The sequence below is a fragment of the Cervus elaphus genome, chromosome 8 (assembly GCF_910594005.1).
Source record: "Cervus elaphus chromosome 8, mCerEla1.1, whole genome shotgun sequence".
Taxonomy (NCBI): Eukaryota; Metazoa; Chordata; class Mammalia; order Artiodactyla; family Cervidae; genus Cervus; species Cervus elaphus.
Genome location: NC_057822.1, coordinates 7,446,808 through 7,472,279, shown reverse-complemented (window position 1 = coordinate 7,472,279; position 25,472 = coordinate 7,446,808). Strand labels below are relative to the sequence as shown.

The following is a 25,472-nucleotide window of genomic DNA, read 5'->3' as shown; positions in this document are numbered from 1 at the left end:
GTAATACATACGGAGAATTTTATTACTAAATAGCACATGCGTATACAAAATGCATAACTGAATAACAGCTAAAAAAATAATTCAAGAAATGTGAAATACACATTTTTTGAAATGATAAAAATGTATCCATGAAAAATATAAAATGTTGCTTATATATACAATATATACTTATATATATATAACATAAATGAAAATTGTAAATAAGAAATGTATACAACAGTGAACGGGGATGGAGGCTGTTCCACACAGAGGCCACTTTGCCCTAGTCGATCAGCTCTGATTTCCAACCTGTGTTGAAGAAGTTAAGTCTATGTGGAGAGTGTGTCCACTACACTGTCTTTTTAAAAGTCATTTGCACTGGAAAGTCAAGTGTTTATCAGTTAACTCAGTGACCAAAGGGTGAGCACTCGTTGGTCTGAAGTTGATGGAAGAGTCAAAAGTGGGTCCAAGGGTCAAGTCGGCTTGGGAAGACAGGGCTGGCGTCCCCAACCTGAATGGGCAGCCTGAGGGCGATGGGCTGGGGAGAAGGTCTGAGGAGGAGCAAACAGGCCGCTGGGCTGGTTAACGGACACAACGTCGTCTGGCCGGAAGCTCAGAGAGTGGATTCAAGCACGAGGTGGGGCTTCAGATCAGGACCCCTCCCAGGGCCCCTCCGGGCCTTGATGTCTGTGGGTCTGTGGGTCGAGAGCCTCTTCAGGGAAGATGTTCAAGTAACGGCACTGGGGCCTGAGGAGAGGTCGTGTATGGCTCGGGGCCACTGCCCAGCTGGCTCCCCGCCTGCAAGCCCACGTCAAGAGGCCGTGGGTGTGGGTGCGCAGGCCTCACAGCTCCTTGAGGATGATCTGAATCTTGCCGTCAAGCTCCCCCATGTCCAGCAGGAAGGCGACATGGTTGCTGTAATGCCGGATGATGTTGTTGTCCATGTTGACCAGGATTCTGGGAGAGGAGAGAAGAGGTGTGCTTAGAGGGTGAAAGGCCTCTTCCCCCACAGGGCCTCTGAGTGAAGGGTGACAGACATGGTGACTATCTGTGGGGGCCCCCAGCACTTCCAGCACCTCTTGGACTTGCTCTCTGACCCTCAGAACAGCCCACACAGGGGGGCATTCACTGCCCCTTTTTACTGGGGAGGACACAATTCCCCAGGGGATGAGCCCAGCTCAAACTCGGACCTGCTGCGGCCGCGCCTCACGTACTGCACCAGACTGCCTCTCCTCACACGCAGTGAGTGTGGACACTTGTGAGCAAATAACACACAGATGTGGGGAAGACACAGCGCTCCTTAGTTACCAGGCCAGGCCACGCACTTGGACGCGGGGTGTGCGCTCAAGTGCAGGTGGTGTGGTGGTGGGCCCATGAGGGGTGGTTTCAACAGGAGGCGGCGACATGTCACCCCGGGTGTCTGCCTGATCCCCAAGCCGGTGCCACAAGGGGCCCCTCAGTTCCACCCCAGGAAGCTGACATCTCAGAGATGCCACCACAGATTTGAGGGTCAGGGCCCTCTCCCCCTCACATTCTTCAGACAAGGACCTGGGCCAACCTGAGAGGGACAGAGCCTCTGGGGCCATAGAGCCTCAAGGCCATAGTGTAGCCAAGGGCGTCCCTCCAGGCGCCGCGTCCCCCGTGAAGGACCTGCGGGCTGTGACCTGACCTGTGCACAACAGCTTCCTGTTTGTGCTGGGGGTGGGTGCTTCCCCTCATTCACTTCACCAGCATCTGCTGAGGTCTTGCCAAGTGCAAGGCCTTATTCCAAACAAAAACAGGGGCCCACACACAGAGATCCCAGGTCCCTCCCTCTAGGAGTGTCAAATCTAGTAGGGCCTGGGAGAATGAACCCGGATAACCGTATTACTCCAGTTCACAGATGGGGAAGCTGGGCACTCATTTGCCTGGGGTCGCACAGCTAGAAATGGCAGAACTGGAATCTGGACTTTTGTCTCATTCCACTGCATTGTTTTTTTAAGAAAAATAACAATAAAACCCTATAAATACAATCTAGGAAGGGGCATATAAAAGGAAGGTAAAATCCAGGGCTGGGGGAGAGTTCAAGATCAGGCAAGATGATCTGCATTGGGCAGGAGTGGGGCTGAGAGGCCCAGGCTGCTACTCCTGGCGGCAGCCAGCTGTCTGCTTCCTGGGGGTCCCAGGAGAGGCATGATCTTGTCCTCCCTGGATCCCCCAGCTCAGGAGAGGCAACGGAGACAGGGAAGCTGAAGCCTGTGGTCTGTGTCCAGTCACCTCTGCAGCAGCCTTGAGCAGCTGCTGCTCTCTGGAAGGAGGTCTGGGCTCAGGCTCCGAGGCCTGGGCGCTGACTGCCAGCATCTAATTCTAAGATCTGGCTTCCTCGGGTCCTGGGTGCAGTGCCGTCATTTCAGAGGGGTCTTGGTCTGGAGGATGCAGACAGACCAGAAGAGACCAGGGCTGGGGCTGGAGGGGTGAGTGCTTTGTCAGTGTTGGGGCTTTTTGTTAGTTTCTGATAGTTGCCTTTATTGAGTGCTTCTAGGTGCCGGGCACTGTCTTAAGGGCACTGTGTGCACCAACCTCTCAGGCACGGCCTCCCAGCGGGCCCAGAGCACATGCCCGCACATAAGGGATCCCAGACAGGCCCCCAGACCTCTTCCCCTCAGGGGTCAATGACAACCGGGCCCTAGAGGCAGGGACTTGTCCCAGAATGTGGGCCTTGTGTCACTTGCCAGCTTCAGGCTGTCTTCTGTCCTGGTTCACAGAGAACCCCTGGCCAGCTGCCAGCAAAAACAATGTATTTGTTAATCTTTCAAGCACTCAGCAGTGCTTGTAAAGCTGATTGTATCTACCTTTGTCCAAAGGACTTTCTGGAAGGTTCTGTGAAAATAAACGAGGCCAGTGATGACAATAGCCTGCTCCAAAGATGAGGGAGGCAGCTAAGGAGCCTGGCTTCTGCTCTCCTGACAGACTTTTTGGGGTAGTCTTCTCATTTAGGCATTTCAGACGATCCTAGGCCCGGGGTTTTCATGGTTGGGGCGTGTATGGGGTGTGGGTGCTTCTGAAAGGCCGCTGGGTGATGCCCTGGGCTATGGGGCTAGGAAAATAAATCCGCTGGCCTGGCCACAAGCTTTATTTGCACATTGCTTAGCGGTTAGAGGAACAAGCAGGAGGCAAGATAAAATAGTGGGTGCATGCATGGGTTTTAGACAGGCCAGGATTCCTTCTGCCAGGTACTCACTCTATCACCCAGGGACTACCCTGAAGCCCTGTTTCCTCATCTGTAGAAATAGCAAATTCTAAGGGTCAATGAGACAAGGCTTGTGGGTTCCTTAACCCAGCATCTGGCAAGTAGGAAGTGCTCCACAAATGGAAGTTATTATCATTATGGTTGAAATGTCTGGTTGGGGCTTAAGGGAAAGACTATGCAACTCAGCCACTGGGGCTGTGGGGCATCTCTGTGTGCACACCCCCCCAGCCCGAACCTTACATAAAGGCACTTCCCAGCCTGCCCGCCTGCCTCAAGTGGGATCTGTGAGAGAGGCCAGTGGCAGCAGGTGGGGTGGCAGCCAAGGGGCGTGGGCACTGGCACCAAAGGGGAAGTGGGGCCGGGCCTGTCTGGGCACAGCAGAGCCTGCCCTCCACGATGAGGTGGATTCTGCTCCGGAGAGCGTGTGAGCTCCAGTTCCCAGTTTGAAACCGAAACTCAGAAGGAAAAACACACACACACAAAGAACCCTAGACACACATACAACCAAAACCATAGGATCCTTTCCCAGGGGCTGCAAGGCTGCCCACCTCCCCCTGTGCCAGCCCTTCTCTGGGAGGCTGGGAGGGAGGCTGGGTGGCAGCCAAAGTGGAGAGGGCAGCAGGGGCCGGAATGAGGGAAGCCGGCTGGTAAGGAAGGAGGTGGCCCCCGGGCCTGGCTGGACTGGGGCCTCAGCTTGCGTACAAAACCTGCCTCAGTTTGCAGTCCTCCAAAAGGAGAGCCACAGACAACCACCACAGGGCAAAGCCTGAGCACCTCCCAGGGACAGCCAGGGAGAGCAGCGGAAGTGAGCCTTAGGGTGTCCGGAGCTGTGGGCAGAGACGGGGGGCTGGTTCCCAGGGCCCCGGTCCGGGGTCCTCTCGGCAGGAGTGGCAGTCACTGTTCCTCGCCTCACAGGGTCTCCCTTGCTGGGCTGGCGAAGTGACCGAGGCAGCAAGGGCTGCAGAGACCGGGTCCACCAGCTCTGAAGCTGGGTAGAAGCCTGGAAAGGTGGCCGCTACGTGCACCTCCAACTCCACCCCCCAAACCACCCCTGCTGAGGAGGGGTCTCCTGGGCAGAGAGCAAGGCTGCCGTGGGCCCTAACCCTAATGCCCCGGAGCCCATGGGACATGGGAAGCATTGCCCAGCCCCCTGAAAGGTACAGCTTCATCCAGACTTGGAGGAGGAGGAGGCCTGTGGAGCCTCCCTGGCTGGGTACCCTCAACATGACAGCCAGTCACAGCTCCCATCCCAGACTCATCGCCTGCATCTCCTTCTCGGGAGCAACTCTGCTGGGCCCCCCGCCACTGAGCCTTTCTCCACTGTTCCTGCTCTCTATGCTGCTTGGCACCTCCGAGCCTCAATTGTCTATCTGTGAAATGTGCGGAATGGGATCTACCTCATGGTGTGGATCGAGGGTGAAATGACAGAAACTTAACCCAGTATCCGGCACGTGGTGGGTGGGTGGTCAAGTAAATGACAGTCACGATCGTCATCACCATTACGGTCAAATGCCTGGGTTACCTGGGTTACTTCTGACACGTGGCCCTGCGCTTCCTTCTCCTTCCCAACAGTGACCAGTGTCTGGTCTCTGCGGGCGGCCTTGGCCTGACCGAGTGTTCTCCACCCCAACTCCACCTCGCCTCCACCTCTCCACAAAGCCAAGTACAAGCACAACTCAGCCATGAGCCACGGGCCTCTGCCAGGCAGAGTGGACCTGCTGGGAGCTCCGTGAGCCAATGCTTTAGAGGGAAAGACGCAGGGTCGGGGAGGCGGGGTGAGGAGCGAGAGCTGTGCTGGGCACTTACCCTCGCTTGCATTTCTTGTAGACTTTGTAAATGTTCTCTTCAGGGAACCCATACTTCTCAGAGATCTGGAAGAGAAGGGCAGGGGATTCACTGCCTGCTGCCAAAAACTAAATTTACAGCAGTCTTTTACATGATGACTTTTAATTTCCTGATCATAAAATATATACCCAGATTGTAGAAAAATACAAAGAAGAAAATGATAATCACCCATAATCCTGTGTCCCTGAGATAAACACTAATAGCACCTGAGTGTATCCCTTCCTGCCTTTTGGCCATGTGTACAGGTATTTTTATATCCCACATAGACAGTTTTACTTATAATTGTATATTATAAGCTTTCCCACATCACAACAAACTTGACAAATAGCATGTTTAGTGCTTGTAAACTATCCCATAGGGTGTCCATCACTTCCCCTCAATCCTTGCCATGGTCAGACATCTGGATTATTCCAGTGCTGAGGGCTCCCTACTCCACCAGCGGGCTGACCAGTTGTGCAAACCAATCCTGGAGGTGGAAATAGGCCTAGCTCATAGCATCACCGAAAGAATTAAATGAACCGGTCTGCGTACAACACTTAGGACAGCTCCTCTATGTACTAAATAGATGTCAGAACTTGATAAATGGTCATTATTATTTCAGAAGTGGAGCGATGAGGATGCTATGGTCTTGTTGTGAGGTGTGGGGAGATGACCCACTTACCCTTCCTAGCAGGAATTATTTACCCCATTTGATGGGTGAGGACGCTGAGCTTGGAGAAGATAAGGTGTGTGCCCAAGGCCTAGCCTGGAGCCTGGCTTTCCAGCCCCTATCACGTCCCAGCATGCTGGAGCTCAGTCTATCAGAGAGGACACTGCAGCTCAGAGGCCGCAGCAGCCTAGCTGGGCTCACCCAGCCAATCGGCCCAGGTGTCCCCAGGCCTCTGACACTTCCTGTGGGGCAGACAGAACTGATCTGGTCCCAGCTCCACCACCTGGGGTTGCCGAATTCTGAACAAGTCCCCCTACTTCACTGAGCCTCAGTTTCCTCCTTTGTAAAATGGTCATGATGGGAATGTACACACGGGTGCTTCTGCATAGGAACTGAGACGGTTAGGTCAAGGGCCCAGCCCAGCGCCGCCCCTGGCGTGAGTGGGGTCAGATGGCGCTGGTTAGGACTGCTGGCTGCCCTGGAGCCGCCAGGAAGCGCAGGCCACAGGCTCGAGGCTCAGGTCCTCCACTCTGGGCCTTTCCTCTCTTTCCTAAAGAAAAGGAGCCAATTCGGCTCCTTAGCTGGTCTCTGCCCTGACAGAGGTTGCTCCAGGCAAGAAAAGTTCTCAGACTATTTATTGTAGTGGCAATGTGGCTAGATGCTCTCAGGAAGGTCTCGAGTCAGTCTAAGCAAGAATTTAGGAACTTTCCAACTATATGTTGTACAGACAACTGCTTTGTCTGGCTGCCCCCCAGGCAATGAGCCCCCCATCCTTGACGCATACAGTCAGGAGTGGGCATCCACTTGGAAAAGTCACTGAGGAGAGAGTCTGGGAACCGGATGGGGAGCTGACTCCTTAAGGTACTCTCTGACCCAAAGATCTGGAGTCTATATTCTAGTGACGTTAATGGCCTCTTGTGAGCCCCACTTCCTGGGCCTGGTGCCAAGCCGGGCTGACGCAGTGTGAAGAGACTAGGGTAACACAGCAGATCGGAGAGAGTTCGAGTTGGAGCCTCAGCTCTGCCACTTCTAGTAATCCTGGCACATCACCTGACCTCTGGGAGACTATTTCCTTATGGGAAATGAGATCACTACTAGCACCCACTTTTCAGGGTTGTTAGATCAACGCAGTAAGCTAGCAAATGCAGCGTGCCTGACAGGACGCCTGCCACATAGTGGGTCGTCAATAAAAGGGAGCTGTGCTTTTTCATTCATTTTCTTTCCCCATCCTGACATCTTAGAACCACCTAGCTTTTCTGCATGGTTCAACCTGTCAGCATAGCAGGCCCAGGGGAGGCTGTGTTTGCTCAGTTTTTTAGCTCAACCACAGAGCTGCTGTGGGTTTTCTTTAGGGCTATTTCACCCGCTCTCTGGCAGTTCGGGGGGTTGGGGAAGGTCTCCTTGCCCAGACACCACCTTCAGCTGCCCCAGCCAGTGCCTCCCCGGCCAACCACAAGCTGGAAAAATGAGGCCCTCCGGGAAAGAAAAAAAAAAAAGTATCTTTGGGGCCTGGCCTTTTGGGGTTTCATTCCCATTAAAACAGAAACAGGTTTGCAAAGCCAACAAAAAGCTCTGGCCTGTCAGACAGCAGGCATCAGATTAAACAGGATTTATGGTGTGTGCGGCTCCCCGGGTGGAGCCAAGGGTCTGGTTGGGAGATAACATCTCAGAGGCACACCTCCCCATACCCCCACCCCACAGCCAGGCCCCACAGGCGCCCTCAGATGGGGCGGGATGGGTGGGCCAGCAGAAAGCTAACGTTCCAGAATATTCTTTCCTGGAGTCTTCCTGTGGGAAATCAGAACTGGATGGTGAAGAATGGCAGGGAGATGGGAGTGCAGAGCGGGATGCAGCCAGGGCAGGGCGGGGTCCACTAGGCCTCTTACCGCACTCCTCAGCCCCTTCAGGTCCGGGGTCTTCAACATGAGGGCGTCAAATACCTCCTCAGTCTCCCTCCGCACGTACAGCAGAACTGAGAAGCAAAGGGGTGGCTTTTAGAGGCACAAGAGGACATCTAGGGGGCTATCCCAAGACTAATTTCTGCAAAAAGAGCAAATCCTTGCTGAGGGTCTGTCCCCAGCTGGGAAACACCCCACCTGGCTCTGTAGACCCCCGCACTTCCTCAGACTCTGCTGATTCTGGTGGGTTTGAATCCCTGCCCTGCCACCTGCCAGCTCTGTGACCTTGAAGAAGTACTTTTAACATCACTAAGCCCCATCTTATCCAGATGGAAAATGGAGGCAGCTCCACCTGCTATTTCAGAGTTGTTGTGGGCAGTATTGATAGGACACCAAGTAGGGTGCAAGGCTCAGTTCAAGGTTGCTAGAAGCTTTTGATCTTAGTTGGTGGTTGGTTTCTTCTTGATGGTTAGCTCCAGTCCCCCTCTCCCAGGAAGTCACAGACTGTGTCAAAGCCAGAACGCCAGGTATGGAAAGCCCACCCACTCCTCCCTCTATCAGAGAACAACACAAGCCTATTGCCTTACAGCTGCCCCAGGACACCCACGTCCACCAAGGTCAGAGCAGGCAGAAGTCCTCCAGCTCCATGGCTGTCCACCCCTCTCTCAAATCCTGGCCCAGCCCCAGCCCCAGAGAGTAAAGAACCCCTCAAGCCCTCCCCGCTGAGGCGGTACGGCCCTGGCTGCCTAGACCAGGATCAGGTGGAGGCTTTGGGGAGGCCTCGTGGGGAGCTGGGGCAGGGGTGGGCGGGAGGCTACCTCTCTGCAGATCATCGTCCTTGGCCTGTTTAGAGGGCAGAGGCTCAAACTCCTCGGCGAAGGGCGAGCAGGGGCGCTTCAGAGACAACCTGTGGGGAAGGCAGGAAGAGGCCTGTGAGGAACCGGGGAGATCCCAGAGGCTGATGGGCCCAGAGGCAAAGAAGACCCTAAGAGGGTGGGCACAAAGCAGTGGGACAGAGGTAAAGCAGCAGATTCTGGAGCTGGCCTGCATGAGTTCACGTCCCAGCCCTGCCCCTCCCGAGCTGGGTGACAGCTTCTCAGGGTCCTTGTCTATAATGGGGCGCTTCCTAAAGTTGTGCAGTTGAAGGAGATAATGCACACCACTTTTAGAACACTGTGTGACCCACAGTAGGGCCTCGATAAATATGGACTACTGTTTCATCATCAACATTATTCTTCTTTGAAAGAATCAAGTTGGATGTGAGTCAGTGGAAGGAGGGAAGCTTGTGGGTTTTGGAGTAGGTCAGCTGTAGGTCTCAGCCTGCCTCTGCTAACTCATAGCTGTGTGACCTCTGGCAAGTCACTTCACTTCTCTGAGCCTCAGTTTCCTTGTCTATAAAGTGAAGCAATAACCCCTGCTTGCTTGACTCACTGGGGCTGTTGTGAGGTGATAAGTGAATTTGGTGTGAAAGTACTTCCTTTTATACGGAAGAGACTGATACCAACAATACGTGATCTTCATAAAGTGCTTTCCTGTTCACAGAGGTTCTGTTCCATGCCGCCTCTCATATCTGCCTCATCCTCATGAGCCCATTTTCCTCTGACAGATTTCTAGCTGAAGCTGAAAGTGGTGAAGCGACTGTAGCTGACAGAGGGAAGGACGCAGAGGCCCATCCTAGGCGGAAGGCAAGGGTCTGGCCCCTCCTGGGGCCTCCTGGAGTCTGCTGGGGCGGGGGGGGAGGGGGGTAGGCGCAGGGTGGTTCCCCCTCAGTCCTCCCGCACAGCTGCCCTCCTCACGCTCCAAATCTGCACCCCCATCTCGGAGGCTTTTTCTTTCCCATTTTACAAGCAGGTGTCTCGCCAAAGATTCGCCAACTTTTCAAATAAAACAAACCCATAAAAACTCGGGCAGTTTCAGTGAGAAAGGAGAGTGAGTCTAGCTTGGGGGCTGGGGGCAGAGTCTCCCGGGTGCCTCCTCTGGGCCCAGCCTCTGGCTTGGGGGACAGCAAAGGGAAGGGCAGGCTGGGAGCCAACGAGCCGCGGCAGGAGGGAGGTGAGGCCCTTGGCTGCTTCTCTCCATACCTGTTGGAGCTGCCGTGTCCCGCTGAGAGCACTGCCTGCAAGGAAGAGGGAGACGTTTTCCATCACACACACACACACACACACACACACACACACACGGGAAGACGAGGCGAGCCCTCAGCTGCTGGAGGCTTTCTGGGACAAACAATCTTTGTGGGGGGCTGCGCGGGGGAGGCAGTTCTAATGCCTTTCCAGCTTGTTCTCCTCAGATAAGTCCCCTCAAGTGAGCTGAGACCTTGAGTTGAAAGGAAGCACCAAGCCCAAGTTGGATGAGTCAGGACTCGGTGAACACACGAGGTGCTCAAGGGATGGCGGCAGAATCAGTGAGTCCCAGCTCCCCTGGGGGGGCTGGGACTGCAGGCCGGCCTGCAGCTGGTAACTAGGCAGCTGGAGCTGAGGGAACGCGAGCGGAAGGGAAGAGGCTGTCTGCTGAGCCGTCCTGTGCCCCTGGACAGCCATCACTGGTCCTGCGGGGTAAGACACCCAGGCCCCGAGAGGGCCGTCTCCAGGGCAACCCCCCAGGAGGCAGGACGGGGACTTTCCGCTCCGTGGGTCCCCTCTCTCGGGCTCACAGGTACAAGGACTGGTCTCCCAGGCTCACAGGTACAAGGACTGGTCTCCCACTTCTTCCTCCCACAGGAGAGCTGGCAGCCTGGCGATGGGGACTTCCATCGCTCAAGTGGGCGTCTCCCTACTTGAGGCCTCTGGTTGGGGTTGGGGGGAGAGTGGGTTAATGCAGCCTCCTGTGCTATGGGGGCCACAGAACTACTTCAGGGCAGAGAAGGGGGTGTGGCGGACATAGAGAGGCTTTAAACGTGCGCCAAGGCTGACATCAGGACTGGCTGCTCCATAAGTGATCTTATTGTCCGGAGTCAATGTACTGAATGCCTTTGTGAACTGATGGCCATTTCTGTAAACATGCCCACCTAAATGGGGAGCTCAACAGGTGGAAACGGTCGAATTGCATAATATGGAAGCAAGCTAACAGGCAGGCTCTGGGATCTTGATTCTGCCGCTGACTTGTGTGACCTTGTCGGGAAAAATGGGGATAACAGCCTCTACCTCAAAAGATGCCTGTGAGGGAGAAACGAGATGACGCAGCAAAGGGCTGGCCGGGCAAGCTGCTTGGTGAGCGGCTCCCTGTCTTGAGAGGTGGTGTGACCCGTGGTGAAGGGCACTGTCTCTGAAGCCAGGTTGCCTGGGCTCCAGTCCTGACTCTGCCACGGCCTGTGTGATTTTGGTCTCAATGCCTCAGTTTCCATCCCGTGAACCCAGGGAGAACGACTTTACCGACTTCATAAGGAGGTGATGAGGGTTAAGGAGAGGACGCGTGGGAAGCGCTAAGAGCAGCGCCCAGTGTAAAGTGAGCCTCACAAGCTTTGCTGAGACGATCATCATCCACCCAGCTCCGACGCGGCTGCATTCTAACCTGGGGCTCAGACATTAGAAGCCACCCGTGTGTGCTCCAAGAGTGAACATTTCAATGGGTATGAAGCTCATTTCTTCATGAGCACTGTTCAGTAGAAAAGGTCCCTGAACTTATATGACTGTATATACATTTTTTGAGTCCCCTGGGATTCAATAAAGATATTTCCATTTTGGTGATGTCAGGACCTATCAACCTCTAACTTGGCCTGTCCTGCTAAGTGGCAGGTTGCTCCCCGCTGGTCTCTGCTAAGACGGCCCCACCCAGAGGCCCAGACCCTCTCTCAGCCCAAGACCCTCACCCCTCCAGGACGCTGAAGGCTGGAGAAGTGCACGTTGGGGATGAACAGCACTGGCGGGGTCTCCAGGTCCGCCTCAGGCCGCAGGTAGGTGGTCTCATTGCCCCTGAAGCCGGCTAGCAGGGAGCCCTTGATGCCTAGTGGGAAAAGGAAGGCATTGTGCCTGGAGGTCCCTCTGCTCATGCCTCTGCCCTCTCGTCTCCTCTCCCCTTCACGCCAACCCAGCCCAGCCCAGGCCCACTGACCACTGTTGCTGGAGTCGGGGCACTTGACCTTCCTCCGGAACTGCTTCCGCTCATCATCCCGCATCTTCCTTTCTGCTCCCTGTGGGAGACAGGGGGCCGGGGGTCACCAATGGTCTCGGGAGGGCTGGCTGCTTTTCCTCGCAACTATGGGACTTCCAGGGCTGCTTTCTTCCCAGGGTGAGATCAGGAAACGGGAAGGTACCCGGCCCAGCGTGCCCCAGCCCTGTCTGAGGTCAGCAAAGGCTTGGGAGACAGAGAAACAGAGAGACAGAGAAAGGAAACTGAGGGAGACAGAGAGGTGTGGGGAGAGAGGAACAGAGACAGACACAGGGAACCGGGAAAGGAACTCAGAGGGAGGGAAGAAGAAAGGGAAACGTGAAAAAGACGGACACAGAGCAAAAGAAACCTGGAGAGCTTTGTACAGAGACCTAGAAAGAGATGCGTAGAAAGGGGAAGGGTTGAGCAGAGGAGAATACACCCACAGGGAGCCAGACAGACAGATGACAAGCACACGAAGACACAGACGCTCAGAGAGCAAGCAGCAGAGGCAGGTGCACCCAGCGTGGCAGAGGAGGGCGCGCGGGTCGGGCTGGCCCGCCCGCCCAGGGCTCCGCGGAGGGTCTGCCCGGCCACCTTGTCACAGAAGATCTTGATCTGGCAGACAGCGCGGTGCACCAGGCGCTCGGTGCCGGAGCCACAGTCGTAGGTGTCGATCTGCAGGTTCAGGGGGACGCCCTTCACCCCCTTCTGGGAGGAGAAGTCTGTGCTGAGGCAGTTGACGCCCACAAACACCTGGGGACAGAGGCGGGAGCTCGCTAAACAGCCGGCCCAGGTCCCCAGACCTGCGGTCCCACGGCCTCCCTGAAGACCGTGGAGTCTACTGGGCACCGGGTGGGCACCCTCAACTTCACAACGCCCCCGGAAGGCAAACCTCACCACCTCTCTTTTCCAGGGAAAACCCACGCTCCGAGAGGGCCGCTGTCCGAGGGCGACGGAGGGAGCGTATAAGGGAACCGGAGCTGGAGCTCAGGGTGTCACCAGTGGACAATGCAGCTCCCGCTAGATTGCCAGGGGCAGCCCAAAGGATCAAGGGCCAGGGAGGGAGATTAAGGGTCCTTCAGGAATTTAAAATCCAGAGCCTCGTTTGTTTTTTTTTTTTTTGCAACTCAGAGCAAGAAGGTAGAGAAGGGCCCAAATCCCCTCCCCACCACCTCCCTGCCCAGGGCCACAGAGGGTGGCACATGTGCCTGTGCCCCTGAATGACCAGCACGAGCAACAGCTGAACCAGTCACCCCCGTTTTACAGCCGAGGAGACAGAGGCTCTGAGCATGTATGTGACTCGCTAATGCTTCCACAGGGAGCTGGGCAGGGTGGCAGAGGAATGAGCTTGGACGCGGGGCCACTCAGACTCTGCCCCTCAAGCCATGTGACTTTAGATAAGTTCTTGAACCTCACGAAGCCTCAGTTTCTCTATCTGCAAAATGGGGACAATTAAACCTACCTCCTGTGGCTGTGAGGGTGGCAGAATACCTAGGGGGCTTGGATATTTCATAACTGTTGCTGTGAGTGGGACAGATGGGAGTCTCAACCAGAAGCCTGTGTCCAGCTGATGGTAGCCTGGGGTCAGTCTTAGCTGGACGTCTCTTAGCAAGTTCACCTACTGACTGCCTACTGCTGGCTCCTCCATGGGACACCAGGCCAGAACCCACTCCAGGCTGGCCCCTATTCGTTGGGACTCTTCCCTTGGAAACGATCCTGACTTGAACAAGTGGGGGTGGGGTGGTGCTGGAGCTGACCCCCTTCCTTCCCTGGCTGCTGGGGGCCAGGCCCCCAGATGCATGCCAGACATACCTCCCCCTCAGCCAGCTCAGCCCTGCTGCCGCCCCCACCCAGCTCACACCTGACAAAGACCCAAGCCTGGGGGCTTAAGAGGCTGTGAGAAAATCCCCACCGAAACCCACCGCTCCCTTCCCACGAAACTCTTCCCCCACTCCCTGAACTGGAGGCCCCAGCTCCTCCCCAGTCCCGGGTGTCTGTTTGAATAATAATAATCCCTTGCCTTTGTGCCTCTCCTTGCTGTTTTCAGAGCCCATTCACCTTGGTTTTCTCCGGGTAGCCTGGACCGCCCCATGAGGGGAGGTGGGGTGGCAGGGAGGCAGGGATAAGCTCCCTGGCTTTCCCAGGCCAAAGGGACTTTGCCACGAGCCTGACCCAAACTTGGTCTGATGCGGTAGGCCTGGCCCAGGCTGGTGAAGGGACACACCCAAGGTCACCCAGCCCCTGACCCTCTGACTAGTGCCTGTTCTGCGATACCACCTGTCCAAACAGAAGACCGAGACTCAGAGGGACCCGGCAGCACCGGCGAGCGTGAGGCTGGTCTCAAGCACTACGTGGCTTCATCACTGGTATGAAAAAAATACTGCCAGAGGCTCCATTTCTCAGGCCTCTCCGATGGGCTTGGCATACAAAGTGCCCGTTGCTCCATGCTACATGATCTCCTCAGATCTTCACCACAACTCTAGGAGGCAGATTGCTCTTCCCTTCCTATGGGCTCCATGAGAGAGGTAACGGACTTCAGCCTTCATCTATCAGACTCCACAGCACTCCTCCTGCAACACTCTGCACTGGCTCACATGTCAGGAGACCCAAGCAGCAGCAGCAGCTTGCCGTGTGGCTTGCACAAGACTCAGTTTTCCCATCTGGCAAATGGGTGGACTGGACTAATAACAACAGCCACCACTTCTGCACCAGGCTGTGCTCTGCCTTTCTCTTATCTCACCTGAGCCTCATGCCAACCTGTCCATTCACGCTAAGGTCACACTCCCAATTTTCAGCTGAGGCACTTGTCCAAGGTCACGGAGGTGGGATAAGGGCCCGGCCATTCTAGCTTAGAGCCTGGGCTTCTCCTTCGCTCCTGTATCCTGCCTCCTCCCTGGTGCCCTCACTGGAGCAGCTACCACCATCCTAGGGACAGTCCCTCTCCTGGGACTTGCTGGCAGCCCAGTCCCATCCCAGCCATGCCCCCAGCACTGACCTTGGCCTCCTCATGGACATTCCACACGAAGGACAGTGCGTTATACGCCACCTCCTCAATGTGCTGGACAGTGTTGAAGTTTTCTTTGCAGTCGGCTGAAACCACAGGAGACCAGAGGAGAGTCAGGAGACAAGGGATTTGGGGGCACCATGGGGAGGGGTCATTAGGGGCTGGACCCCGTTCTTGGCAGGGACTTGATTCTCTCCCCCAAGAACCATGCTTCAAACTAGGGAGGAAGTTACTCATTGTGCCCTGGGCTACGGATGGAAAAACTGAGGTCCAGCCTGGGAAGGAGATCTGCCCAAATCCCAGAGGGACTCCTTAACTTTGCCAACTAGGCCAGGGCCCACATGATTTTGGGGTGGAGCTTATTCTTTTCAGTGGGACTGTGATTTAGGAGATCTCCTAGGTAAAATGGTAATCGAAGTCACAGTGGTAGTCATAACAATAGTAAAATCAGTACTACCAGTATTGAACTTGTAACATTAAATAAATGATAGTACTACTATACACTTGACTCTTGAGAGTCCCTTGGACTGCAAGAAGATCCAACCAGTCTATCCTAAAGGAAATCAGTCCTGAATATTCATTGGAAGGACTGATGTTGACACTGAAACTCCAATACTTTGGCCACCTGATGCAAAGAGCTGACTCATTTGAAAAGACCCTGATGCTAGGAAAGATTGAAGGCAGGAGGAGAAGGGGACGACAGGATGAGATGGCTGGATAGCATCACCGACTCAACGGACATGAGTTTGAGTAAACTCCAGGAGGTGATGGACGGGGAGGCCTGGTGTGCTGCAGTCGATGGGGTCGCAAAGAGTTGGACACGACTGAGCGACTGAACTGAACTGAGCTATACACTTACCATACGGCAAGCCCTCAGTTAATCCTCACAGCAATGCTATGAATATTCAGCTTACACATGAGGAGAACAGAGCTCAGAGAAGTCTGGTCACAGCCGATAAAAGGCAGAGCAAGGTCTGGAGGTCAGTTCTCTCTGGCTCCTGAGCCCAGGCTCCTAACCACTGTGCCATCTGGCCTCTCAGAGAAGTCACTGAATCGTCCCTATTTGTGTCATGTTCTCTAGCACACATGGTTCCAAGGCAGAAATTGCACGGCAGGCAGATGGGGCGGCTGGTATTTTCCCAGGTGACAGTTGAAGAAGCCGAGGCTCAGGAAGGGGATGACACAGGTCACACGTCAGGAAGAGAGTGACAGAGCCCGGGCCTGGAGATCCGAGGATGGGCTTGCCCTCCCACCCGTCTCGGGGCCGGGACTGGCGGCACACAGAAGGAGGCCTTCCCTGGCTCCCTGCCCACCAACAAAGCACAAAGCTTCCAGCTTCCAAAGCAGAGCTGCCCTGGCACTGTGCTTCCAGCTCCCAGCTCACCCGTTGCCCGCACAGTTATCTCATGCATTTGTGTCTCAACTGGCCAAGACCCCTGATGGGGACAGGCCGGCCAGCACCCCAGGGGTCTGTTTATGTGGTACTCCTGGGGCCCCCAGAGCCTTGTTTATCCCAAAGCAACAAAGAAAAGAGGTCACTGCTTCCAGTCAACATGCAAATCCCTGCAAACCCCACAGCTTGTGACCTGGAGACAGGGGCCAGGCAGGCGGCTGGAGTCAGAAATAAGCCCTGCAGAGGTCAGAAGTGGGTGGGGAAAAGGGGGACAGCAAGAAAGGCCTGACTGGAGTGTGTGTGTGTGTGAGAGAGAGGTGTGAGACAGAGAGTCAGAGAGAGAGACACTGGGGTGGAGGGTGTGAGCGGGCTCTCACCCACGTCGATGACCCGCTGCTTGGCAGTGGGCTGCCGTGAATGCCAGTGCTTCCAGAAGCGCAGCTGCTCGACTGGGCCCTTCTCATTGTCGAAGACCACCATCACCACGCTCTGCAAGCACAGTGGTCACCGTGACCCCCTGCCTCAGGAGAGGCCTGGGCAACCTCTTTTCCCGGAGCCAGGGTCAGGCGGCCCTGCCCTTTGGCTGGGCTGCCCCCCTTCCCTGGCAATGGGCAGTCCTCTAACCACACCCTCTCCCTGGAAGCCCCGGCAGGCAGGGCTGACCTGACCACCCTGCCCGCTTCCCAAGCAGTCCCAGGGTGGCCAACGTACCTTGACCTTGCTGGAGGACAAGGCAAGGCCCTTGCCGCCCGCTGGCGTCCGCAGGGTGACAGGGTAGAACTGGCCCTTGTTGAGGTAGGCCATGGGCGACTCGCCTGATTTGATGTGGATGGCTTTGGGGGAGCCCAGGGTATACTCAAAGTCACTGCGGGGAGGCAGGAGAGGACAGTGAGGCTGGGCTCCCAGGCTGGAGTATCCCAGAGGGCAGTGGGGCAGGAAGCCTGAGGCTCTGCTATGGATTCACCATGCGACCTCACTAAATCACTCTACTTCCCAGGGCCTCCATTTCCGCGTTTTCAGGGTTTCTATTTAATGGCTTTGTGGAGGCACAATCCTCCTGAATAATGAATAATGGAAACGAGAGAGCCCTGAGGGGTGACCAAGTTCCAGGGAGACCAGGAAACAGTGGAACCTAGATTTTCTAACATGGTGCTGAGTTCTGAGCTGCTTGTCACAACCTGGGAAAGGGATGTAGAAATCACTCTTTCTTTTACATGTCTTCACGTCTCTCTTTTCATTCGGTGATGATGCTTGCTCTGTGGACAGTGTGAAGCTCTGTCTGCAGTCCCCTGCCCACTGCCCAGTGGTCAAGGGTCCAGAGAGGCTAACTTACCTCTTGGGATTGGGATAGTCCTCTGGACCCGGGGGTTCTGGGGATGTTTTCAGGATATCTGGGAAGAGCAGAGACTGTAGAGAAACACAATCCAGGGTAAATAAATGTTCACATTCATTTCCATTGGGACCTCAACCCAGGGCCACTACATACAACTGTGAAGGTTGTACAGTGCACAACCTGGACAAAAGTCCATGGCGACCCTGCCTCAGCTCAAGAACTCTTTCTCCCAGTGATTCCAAAGCTCTGACCATCTGTCTTCTCCACTTCTGTACATGTGTGTACCCAGGGATGCTGGAGGGGTGTGGGGGTGGGCCCTCACCTCCTGTGGGTCATCTTTGAAGGTGCTGTCAGGCTGCCAGCGCTGCGTGGGAGGCACCCCGTGAATGCTCTCAAACAAGGAGGTGAGGGAGCCATTATCATATACATCGCTGGTGGGCAGCAGGTAGCTGTCCACGGAGCCGGTTTCCAGCTTGCTGGGGCCTGCGGGGAGGAGAGCTGCCTTGCCTGGCGTGGGTGCAGCCCCCTCCACGCTCATTAGGTTATTCTTCTTGAGCACATCTGGGTATTCTGGGGTTCCAGACACATTCTCTGTCAGGAATTTCATGAGGTGCGTGGGACTTTCAAGAGGGGTGAGGTCCATCTCATATTCCATGCCATGGTAGTACCTGAGGAGAGAGGGGGGATAAGTGGGTACACCTCTTTTCTTGGAGCCTAGAGGGGGTCCTTGGCTGGACTGCAGGGTGACCATCACACAGACATATTTGACCTTCTTTAATCCAAGGTAACGTTAGGTCTTCCCAACGGGCCTGAAATGAGACACTGCAGCGGGCCCAGTGTGTCACAGAGGGAAGCAGGGAGGAACCAGGTACCAGATCGAGGTTCAGGGCGCAAATGCCTGCTTTGTCCATTACAGTACTTGGTAATTTAAAAACTGAAAGTTTATTCATTCCTCATCCAGGGTCAGATGTCCCCACACTAAAATTATTGTACTGAGTCATTCCTGGTGAGGGCAAGAGTGGGTATTTGTGAGTACAGATAGTGTACATTGAGAAAAAGGTCTGGAAGGATATATCCCAAACTATTAAGGGAAATAAGAAAGTAGTAGAATTGCAAGAAACTTTCATTTTTTTACTTTGTATTTTTAAGCAAAAATAACAGTGTCTTTAATGCATTTCATTGTACAGAATCCAGAGAATTTTTGCATACAGTCCTCACTTTGTCAAAAGAGCCAGATAAACGATTTTCACACCTGAGCCCCAGAGAGTCACAGAATCAGAGACACCGAGTGAACACACAGACCTTATCATGAGATGATTCTGTGATCAACGGGTGCCCTCCTGTGACTGTGCTGGTCTTCCATTTCCACCACCATACTTCTGATTCTCAAGGGCCAGCCTCAATATGGGTATTTATTTTATTACTACATCAAATTTGCTTTTAAAAAGTAAACTAAATTTAAAAATAGTTTCAACAGTAGATAGTTTACTTGTTATAACTACACAAATATTGTTTGCTGGCTGGTCAAATATTTTACTATGGTAAGTTTTCTTAGAACAACCTCTGTCGCTACTGGAGTTATGATATTAACTTGAGCTTCCTCATTTTAGAATTTTCTACTTATTTATTCATAATTTCCCTAAAATTGTCATACACCTATAAACAATTTTCTTCAAATGAACAAATACATTATATAGTCTACCAATTCATTCCTCCCTCCTCCCCTTCCTTCCTTTTTTACTTTATATGTTTCTATAGAATTTGAACACTTTATAAAAAGCAGGTATTTTACAATCAGAAAAGCTAACAACATTTAAAAAAATTAGTTTTGAGGAAAATGTACAAAAACCCACTGTTTGTAGCAGTGGAGGGCCCTAAGCCAGCCGCAAGTGCTTCAGTGCCTGCCTTAGCAGTTTGGGCTTTCCAGAAGGAAGAGAGAAGGAAACCCAGAAGGTTTCTCAGCAGAAGCCCTGCCTACTGGTGGTAAGGAAAAGTAGAGAAGGGGGGGCAGTATTCTTCCAGTGCCCATCTGGCCATGAGTATGGCCTGGGCCGCTCTCTATAAGAAAAGGAACATCCATGCCCTGAGGCACTAGTGCCAGGCAGAGGCCTAAGAAAGCCAAGGGAAAGAAATATGGGAACATAGGTGTCCCCTCCCCTTGAGGCTGCAGGGAGGGTTTTGAAGCTAGAACAGCAAAGCTTCCAGCAGGGCTTTTCCACTACTGTGGCTTTGAAGTTTGTTTTTAGTAAACTTTAGCCACGTGGCCTGCAGGCACTTGTGTGTGTGTGCACTCAAGCAGGGTCTCACCCTGACTCTGTGGGCCCCAGTCTCTTCCGATCATAGGTCCCTTCCTCCATAAAAAATAGTTTAAAAATCCTCAGTATAAATACAAATACAATCCAGGCTGGATTATATCGTTTTCTTCTGATTTTAAGAATAGATAAAATACTTTTGTGGGCCCCGAAGGGTACCTTAGTGGACTTCCTGGTGGCTCAGACGGTAAAGAATCCACCTGCAATGTGGGAGACCTGGGCTCGACCTCTGGGTTGGGAAGATCCCCTGGAGGAGGCCATGGCAGCCCACTCCAGTATTTCTTGCCTGGAGAATCCCCATGGACAAGAGTGTTGTAGAGCTGGACACAACTGAGGGACTAAGCACAAGGGTACTGTGGACCCTAGTACTGGCACTGTGCCTCCTGTGCCCAGTGGATAAGGGGCCCGAGGTGAGGCGGGGAGGGGGTAGGGAAGGGCAGAGGGGCAGGGATGGTGGTGAGGGTGAGCCTCACCTCTTGCCTTGGTCATTCCGGCCCCCAGTGCTGGAGGACAGTAGCCGCTTCTCCTTGGGGCCCTGAGAAGAAAGGAAGAAAGGATTTATGTGTGGCTCCTGGGTAAGACCCGACTGTCAGGAGCCTCAACTCCCTCCAGGGAACTTGGTCACGCGGGGAGCTACCTTAGTCATTGGGAGGAAACCTGCCAGTCCTTTGAGTTAGCAGACCATTTAGTCTGAGCCCCAAGTTACAGAGTGAGAAGAAGTGCCCTGAAATTAGCACTTAGGAATCATGGAATTTGGAGTCAGGCAGGCCCAGCTTAAGTTCTAACTACTTTACCACTTAAAAGTGCTGTGTGACTCTGGATAAACAATTGTGCTTTTCTGAGATTCAGCTTCTTCATATGTCTGGGGGATGATAGTCCCTCCCTTAAGTGTGTTGTGAAGATTTATTAGTAAAGATAATGCTCACTGTTTTTAATGGAGTGCTTCCTACGCACTGGGCCCTGAGCTAAGTGGCTTCTCTGCGTGCTCCAGTTTAATCTCTACAAGCTCTCTGTGATGTCTACCAATGTTATCCCCATTACACGCATGAGGAAAACTGGAGTCCAGAGAAGCTCTATCATCTTAGTGATTAGGAGCACAGACTCTGAATCCAGATTTCTTGGGTACAGTTCTTAGATCTGCTACATATTGGCTGTGTGACCTTGGGCAAGGCCCTCAACCTTTCTGTCATCATCTTTACGGCAGGAATAATAATAGTAATACCAACCCTTGGGATTGTTGCGAGTGCTTAGACTAGCACCTGGCACATGCAGAGCATTACGTAAATGTTACCTCTCATGAGTGTAATTATAATATTTTGTATCTTAGAGAATTTGGGTCATTTCTCCCTAAAGCTAACAAAGCCAGAACAAGGTCTCTGACCAAGTCTAGTGATGTCAGCGCCCGGGTTTTTAATCACACTGATGGGAGAACATGAGGAAAGGTACCTGGCACAGTGTCCAGCATTCAGTAAGAAATGGTAAGTGGTCACCTTTAGGACTATACTGCCCAAAGTCACACGGCCAGCTTGTGGTAGAACAGGTCTCCAGCTCCCAACTTGGAGCTCTGTCCACACCGTCAGACCGTGCTCTTAGTATCTGCAGTGCTCCTCTGACCTAATGTGCTCTGGGAAGGGGGAGGGGGACAGGTGTATCTCCCTGGGATGCTGTACTAAAGAATCCACTGCAAGTGTCACCTTCAGAGCCCGGCCCCACCATTCTGGCCCTGGGAATGGACTCTTGCTCAGGGGAGATAATGCTAGATTTTATTTTATGGCCCAGTCTCAAGCGATATATCCCAGGCTGGAGTTATTTCAAGCTCAGACCTAGAATTCTGGCTCCTACCAGGTCCCCAGGCTGAGACAGTCAACTCAAATTTCTTTTCCATCATCAGTCTGCTGGGAGAAGGGAAGGGAGGGTACCATACCACTCCTAGATGAGAACTAAAGGCCAGAGAAATAATTTGGGGTTTCTTTTGTATCTGAGACCACTTCCCCCAACTTGGTCTCTGAATTTGCAGAGTTTGCCTTCCTTTGTGTAGAATAAACTACTTCTTGGGCCAGTGAATTTGAAGGTTTATTTACAAGGTGGCTTTGAATCTTCAAATTTCAGATTCAGTTATCACCACAATCAGCTATTCATGTCCCCAGCCTCCAATCTGGGAAAGTCTCTAGGAGCAATAACCCAGCACGGGGATAGCAAGAAAGTTTGCTGTCATGGCAATTCAGACAGATGGGTGGGGGTGCCTGGAGTTACTAGGCTGAAGGTAAGGTTTTGTGGTCTTCAGTGCGAATGCAGGTGGTAATCCATTAGCAGTGTCTGGCAAAGGCACTGGAAGAGGGTGACGTCATGGGTGTTATGTACTTGCGGTTACTAATAGGTTTAAGCACACTTCTCATATGTGAGAGGCCTAATTTCTGTTCTTAGGAACTGACAGTCTCAAAGTCAAGGCCCCAGAAACAATTAGAGAACAATAAGAGATGGTATGTCAGGAAGTGGTCTAGTGCATATAATGGCACAAGGGTTTGAACGACAGTGAGACACTCAGGAGAGGGAGAGGTGATACGAGGGGGGCTTCTGAGAGAAGCTGGGCCTTGGGAAGGGCCCTGAAGGAAACGAATGGACTCAAGAGCAGAAGGCATGTTTTAGGAGGTGGGGCTGCAAATAGGCAGGTGGGGAATGACAGGGCAACTGGGATGACCTAAGGGACAGAAAGAAGATGGTGGGTTAGAGGTAATCGCTGTGGTGTGTGTGGCCAAGGAACTGATCCATTCAATCAGTACATGTCGAGCACTGTGTGGCAGGCAGTGTGGGGTACTGGGGGCTCAGTCATGACCATGACATGGTTCCTGCCCTCCAGGATCTCAGCGTTATAGGTGAGATGGAGGAATAAATGCACAAACAGCAAGTTTCTGAAGACAGCGTCAAGGAAAATGATGGTACTTGCTGAGGGTGCCCAGAGGAGGCACAGCATGGGAAAGCCCAGAACACCTTCCCCACCTTCAGGGAATGAATGAGGTAACTTAAAGCTGAGAGTAGGGTTTCGCCAGGGGAGAGGGGAGTGTGCCAGGCAGAGGAACCAGCATGTCCAAAGGCCCAGAGGTGTGAAAGAACATGGTGAGGGGTCAGGGGTGGTCAGAGTGGGCTGGAGAGCCATGAAGCCTGAAAGCAAAGATGCATGTTCAGTTGGGGGGGGGACGTGCCCAGAGGTGGCGGACATACGGACATATGATTACTACCTACCATGTAGTAATCATAGAGGAAGCTCAGGGCCGCAACGCTGTCGTCGTCCCCGTTGACTCTCATCATGGCCTTCGTGGCCGCCGTCAGGGGGTTTTCAAGGTAGGTCTTCCAGGCCTCATCCTCGTTAGTGTAGGGGAACTTCTGGAAGTTAACTGGGTCGTTCTTTAGCAGCCGAACAGATCTGAAACTGAAAAGTAGGTAAGGAAAGTCAAATTTAGGCTGTCCCAGCAGAAGGCATGCGTATGCTTCCCAGGTGGCTCAGTGGTAAATGATCCACCTGCCAATTCAAGAGACGTGGGATTGACCCCTGAGTGAGGAAGATCCCCTGAAGAAGAAAATGGCAACCCACTCCAGTATTCTTGCCTGGGGAATCCCATGGATGGAGGAATCTGGCGGGCTACAGTCAATGGGGTTGCAGAGTCGGACATGACTGAACATGCATATGCAGCAGAAGGTCCATGAATGGTCAGCCTCAGACCAACATTCAGAAATTCAGAGAGCTACCAGCCTTGAAAACTTGAAATGCTTATTGTGTCATCATTGGACAGATGCGGCAGTAAAAAGTACCTAAACTCTGGAGCCAAATGCCCTGGGTCACCACCAAATGTTGCCATGGAGAAGCTGTAGGTTTGGGGCCTCAGTTCCCTCAACTACAATAGAAAGACTACAATCCCAACCTTGCAAGGCTTGAGAGAAAATGTAAAAAAATGCTTCCATGAAAAGTACTTATTCAAGAGGAATCAGTGTAGCAAGGATGGGAAATAACAATGACAAGGTGCAAAGAATAAGATTTCCAGATAACTCAGCATGGGTTCTAATCACATTCTCCTCAAGACTGTGAAAGACACAGAAGGCTGGAGATCATTTCAACTTAGAGAGAGAATGTGGCAAGTGACAGAGAAAGCTAGCATAAGGAAGCCCATAGGCAGACAGGGTCTTGGTAAATGGCATTTCAGACCAACAATTATTGTACAGTGCCCAAGCAGCTGCTCGGATGCCAGGAACTGGAGTGGAATGCTGCAGGGCACACCTAGGCAGACAGAACCTGGGCAGTTCACTGACAACGCAGACAAATACAAGCCACATGGACTCAGAGGCAAATGATCAAGACAGACTCTTTGGAGGACATTCAACATGGGTAATTATATCACTTATGTAATATGTGGGAGGAGGGTCCCAGGAATATAGAATATATATATATTCTATATATTTATTCACATACATATATATTCACATATATATTATATATACATTCACATAATACAGAATAATGGTAATGATGACAAAAATAATGTATAATCTTTACTGAACACTGACCACATTTCAGGCACTGAGATAAGCACGTTTTAAGGATTATCTCATTTAATTCTCACAACAACCCTGTGAGGCAGGTACTATTATTGTTCCTATTTTATATATGAGGAAACTGAAGCTCAGAGAAATTAAGGGAGTTGCCCAAGGTCCCAGTTAGTGGGTTAGTGAGTGGCCCAGAGGGGATTCAAGCTCAAGCAGGATGGTGCTGTAACACAGAATAGTGTTCTCAAACTTTCGCTGCATCAGAATGGCACAGAAGGCTTGTTAAAACACAGATTTCCAGGCCCCACCCCTAGGTTCCCTGGTAATGCTGATGCTGGTAGTCTGGGGACCACACGTTGTGAATCATTCGTGTAGAACATGCTCTTAATCATGAGCAAGGGCACAGATGTGAGGAAGTTCTGGTTATGTTCATTTTAGAGCAAAGAATGTGGGGGGATAGCGGTAGGTGAGAAACAGCAGACAGCCAGGATGGGAAAAGAGAGTCCCAGACATGAAGCGGGCACAGACTGGTCTGCTGGTGCCCTGATGCCCCCTGCTAGGTGAGTCTCACAGATTCTCCCCTGTTAAGGGACACAGGAGTAATGTCAGCTACCGTTCACTGTGCTATTATTGTATGTTTTCCACTAATCAGCTCTGCTCCTTATAAGAACACTAGAAGCAAGGATCATTTGCTTTATTTTACAGATGGAGAAACCTGAGACTTGGAGGAAATGCCCCTCAGGTCACCCAACTAGCCCATGACACAACCAGGATTGTCGAGTACCCAAGCCACACACTTTCCACTAAGCCACACGGCTTTCCCGCAGTGCAAGAGGGCAATCCTTGCCACAACAGGAAAATGCTCAGTTATGGAACTGCAGGCACTGTGGCAGACTGGTGGGTGGGCGAGGGCCTTCACAAACCGAATCACACCGCAGGGAGTGCCCTCACGCTGCCCCGCAGCTCAAGCCTGCATTCTCAGACACAGAGCGGGAACAGCAGCCGGGCCCACACGCAGACAGGCCGGGGTGGGGAGGGCTCTCTCCCAGGGGCTTCTTCCAGGGCAGTGTCTCCCATCCCCCTGAGCCCCGGGGTGTGGGGTATTAGGTTCTGAAAGGGAGGGAGAGGGAGCTGTCACACAGGAAAGAGAAATGACAGAAACCTTCCTGCTCCAGGGGCATGGAGAGGGAGGCACACCCCAAGTT

The 25,472-nt window shown here is 53.0% G+C and overlaps 1 protein-coding gene across 1 annotated transcript in view; it reads right to left on the bottom strand.

The window, feature by feature from the left end:
- GRHL3 (grainyhead like transcription factor 3) overlaps positions 1-25,472 on the bottom strand; it is a 35,912-nt gene continuing 10,440 nt past the window's right edge. Inside the window, exons 2-16 of the mRNA XM_043909249.1 lie at positions 22,972-23,158; positions 20,205-20,266; positions 17,742-18,087; positions 17,420-17,493; positions 16,798-16,951; positions 16,464-16,575; positions 14,685-14,779; positions 12,284-12,442; positions 11,651-11,729; positions 11,409-11,542; positions 9,682-9,716; positions 8,419-8,507; positions 7,589-7,674; positions 5,015-5,079; positions 1-936 (exon numbers count right to left, since the gene is read on the bottom strand). Coding sequence (XP_043765184.1) covers positions 822-936; positions 5,015-5,079; positions 7,589-7,674; positions 8,419-8,507; positions 9,682-9,716; positions 11,409-11,542; positions 11,651-11,729; positions 12,284-12,442; positions 14,685-14,779; positions 16,464-16,575; positions 16,798-16,951; positions 17,420-17,493; positions 17,742-18,087; positions 20,205-20,266; positions 22,972-23,158 — 1,792 coding nt within the window. The 3' untranslated portion in view covers positions 1-821. The remainder of the gene's footprint in view (positions 937-5,014; positions 5,080-7,588; positions 7,675-8,418; positions 8,508-9,681; positions 9,717-11,408; positions 11,543-11,650; positions 11,730-12,283; positions 12,443-14,684; positions 14,780-16,463; positions 16,576-16,797; positions 16,952-17,419; positions 17,494-17,741; positions 18,088-20,204; positions 20,267-22,971; positions 23,159-25,472) is intronic.